At 39.5% G+C, this 2,920-nt stretch overlaps 1 protein-coding gene across 1 annotated transcript in view; it reads right to left on the bottom strand.

Annotated features, from left to right (window-relative positions):
* The window catches only part of LOC101863664, a 7,180-nt gene extending 4,980 nt beyond the window's left edge, over positions 1-2,200 (bottom strand). The window contains exons 1-2 of the mRNA XM_005096147.3: positions 1,898-2,200; positions 351-500 (exon numbers count right to left, since the gene is read on the bottom strand). Of these exons, the coding sequence (XP_005096204.1) occupies positions 351-500; positions 1,898-2,029 (282 nt within the window). The 5' untranslated portion in view covers positions 2,030-2,200. The remainder of the gene's footprint in view (positions 1-350; positions 501-1,897) is intronic.
* Positions 2,201-2,920: the final 720 nt, after the last annotated feature.

Here is a 2,920-nt window from a genome sequence, read left to right as displayed (position 1 = left end):
CATAAAATATATAAACACATACACACAAGCACATGCACACTCACTCACTCACTCCCTGTTCCACTGACCCACTCATACACACACGTTCACACTGATTTACTCTCTCTCTCTCTCTCTCTCTCTCTCTCTCTCTCTCTCTCTCTCTCTCTCTCTCTCACACACACACACACACACACACACACACACACATACACACAGACACTCACACATAACACACACAATGTACACACTTGTAATACATACAAACACACACACATGGACACACATGCAACACATACAAACACACACTCACATACACACACGTACACACGCGTAAACACACATACACACACACACACGCACATACACACTTGCTTGCATCCAGGTTCCACTTTGATGGTCTGATGAGTGGTAAAGGCATGCCACACGGATTGGTTGATCGCAGGTGTGCCTCGGAAGACAAGACGCCATTCTCGATTTTCCGTGAAAAATACGTCATAGAACTGGGAATCGATTTCCTCCTGTAAAAAAAAAATGAAGACGCTACCTCAGATTTACAAAGTTCTATCTGACAGGCAAATTCCATTGGACACACAATGCAAAAAGGAGCATTGGAGAATAATATTGTAACAACAGGCAAGTTTGATAGAAAAAAAAGGCAGAGGCAGACACAGGGAAAAGATACTGGACAAGTTGATAACATGGCTGGGAACAGCAAGAACAACAGACACCATCGCTGCAACAAAAGACAGATTGAAGTGGAGGTCCATGATCGCCCACGCCAGTCGGCAAGGCACGGGATGATGATGATGATGATGATGATGATGATGATGATGATCTGACGTTATTGGTCGTTTTGAGTCACTAAAACTATAGAGATCAGAAACTACATTTATTTAATGTTCTATCTGTTCTATCGAAACCGTAAAATTACTCGGAGTCATGATCAAGATATTCAAAGAATTGCATTCGAAAAAAGCTAGACATGATGTAAAACTCAACATCTTTGATATCATACTTTTCAAAACTTGGTGCAGCAAATGCAGAGAGAACTCTGTAATTCTGAGGAAGCGAAGTCTGGCCAATGTATTATCTACATAACTCTTTGCATGAAAGTCGGGCTTTTTGCTTAAGATAATGTTACAGGCATAATACATGCATTTAAATGTAACGCAATATTACGTCTGTGTGTGTGTATGAGTGTATATGTGTATTTGTGTGTGTGTATGTGTGTGCGTGAGTGTGTGTGTGTGTGTGTGTGTGTGTGTGTGTGTGTGTGTGTGTGTGTGTGTGTAGGAGCGCGGTTAACTCTTCACCGGTAGATTATATTAGAGAGAGAGAGAGAAAGAGAGAGAGAGAGAGAGAGAGAGAGAGAGAGAGAGAGAGAGAGAGAGAGAGAGAGAGAGAGAGAGAGAGAGAGAGAGAGAGAGAGAGACAAAATGTCCATGTTTACCACGGAATCAAGCTCAATACTAAACATCTGTCCATAGCACGTCTTGGCATTCCGCCACAGCAAACATGTACGTACCACTTGATGGCATTATTATTATTATTACTATTATTATTATTATTATTATTATTATTATTATTATTATTATTATTATTATTATTATTATTATTATTATTATTATTATTATTATTATCATGATTATCATAATTATTATATTACCATTATATCATTATTATTATTATTATTATTATTATTATTATTATTATTATTATTATTATTATTATTATTATCATTATTATCATTATTATTATTATCATAATAACTATTACAGCATTAATGTGGTCGCTATCGTACTGAATCTGCCCTATAAAACAAATCGGCGAGTGACACTAACAAACCGACGGGGTAAACGAACAAACGTGAAGGAACATGAACAAACATTGAAAAACAAGAAGACTCCTGACTTACCGAAATCTGACTGAACACAACTGGAAGACAAAGTATTAGGTATAAGAACGACTTCATTGTGGGTTGGATATGGGTCAGTAAAGTCTTCTGTTTTGATAGACCACGCAGGTTCTCAAATAGACTACTCTGCATACAGCAACTGGCGACAAGTTTTTAAGTAACGCCCACAGTACCGCCCGTCCCTACTGCCCTAGGTAGAAAAGAGAGTTATTTAATCCAACCCAGGCTTATCAGTGGATTACGTCATTACACGAACTCAATTTCATAGGACAGGAAGCAACACTGCTTCAAAATTACAGTCAAAATTGTGTAAATTCGGCCACTCATTGTCGTGGAGAAAAGTGGACGTCTTAGACTGGTGACCGTCTTACAAAGTTTCATATGAATGTTGAAAACCCCCCCACGAAAAGGGGGAAATGGAAAGGGGCCGTTAGTACATGTGATTGATTCTATCTATCTATCTATCTATCTATCTATCTATCTATCTATCTATCTATCTATCTAAAACATAAACACACACACACATACACACGTACACATACACAAATACACACACGTACATAATATACACTCGCACATTAGTGCGTTCGCACGCTCGCATCGCCAATAACACATCAGCCGCACTCGACTAAAACAAAAACTCTTGATATAAATAAACACCTAAAGAACGAGAGGTAATGTAGAGGCTGAGAGATGTAGAAAGAAATGGTAACCAAAAACATGCTAAAACAACCGAAAATATGTGACAACAAAACAAAAGAGCATTTAAAAAAAAAAGACGAATATCGAAGCTAAGAGTAGTTTTCAAAAATCCAGACCAATCAGAAGGTACAGGTCTGAGACGCAACTAGTGCATTCTTGGCTGCAGCAGGTGGAGCAGACATACCGGGCCGGACCAAATTGGAGGGGGGGGGTTTACAACGGGCGGTGAGGGGGGGGATAAGGAGGCGCGAGAAAAACGTGGGTCCTAGAATGCGGTGGGAGTGATCATAGGTAGGCTAATGGGAGTGGCGAGGGGGGGGG

This window comes from Aplysia californica, unplaced genomic scaffold, assembly GCF_000002075.1.
Source record: "Aplysia californica isolate F4 #8 unplaced genomic scaffold, AplCal3.0 scaffold00122, whole genome shotgun sequence".
In the NCBI taxonomy this organism is placed as follows: domain Eukaryota; kingdom Metazoa; phylum Mollusca; class Gastropoda; order Aplysiida; family Aplysiidae; genus Aplysia; species Aplysia californica.
Note: the sequence above shows the minus strand (reverse complement) of the source record. Positions and strands in the feature narration are given on the sequence as shown.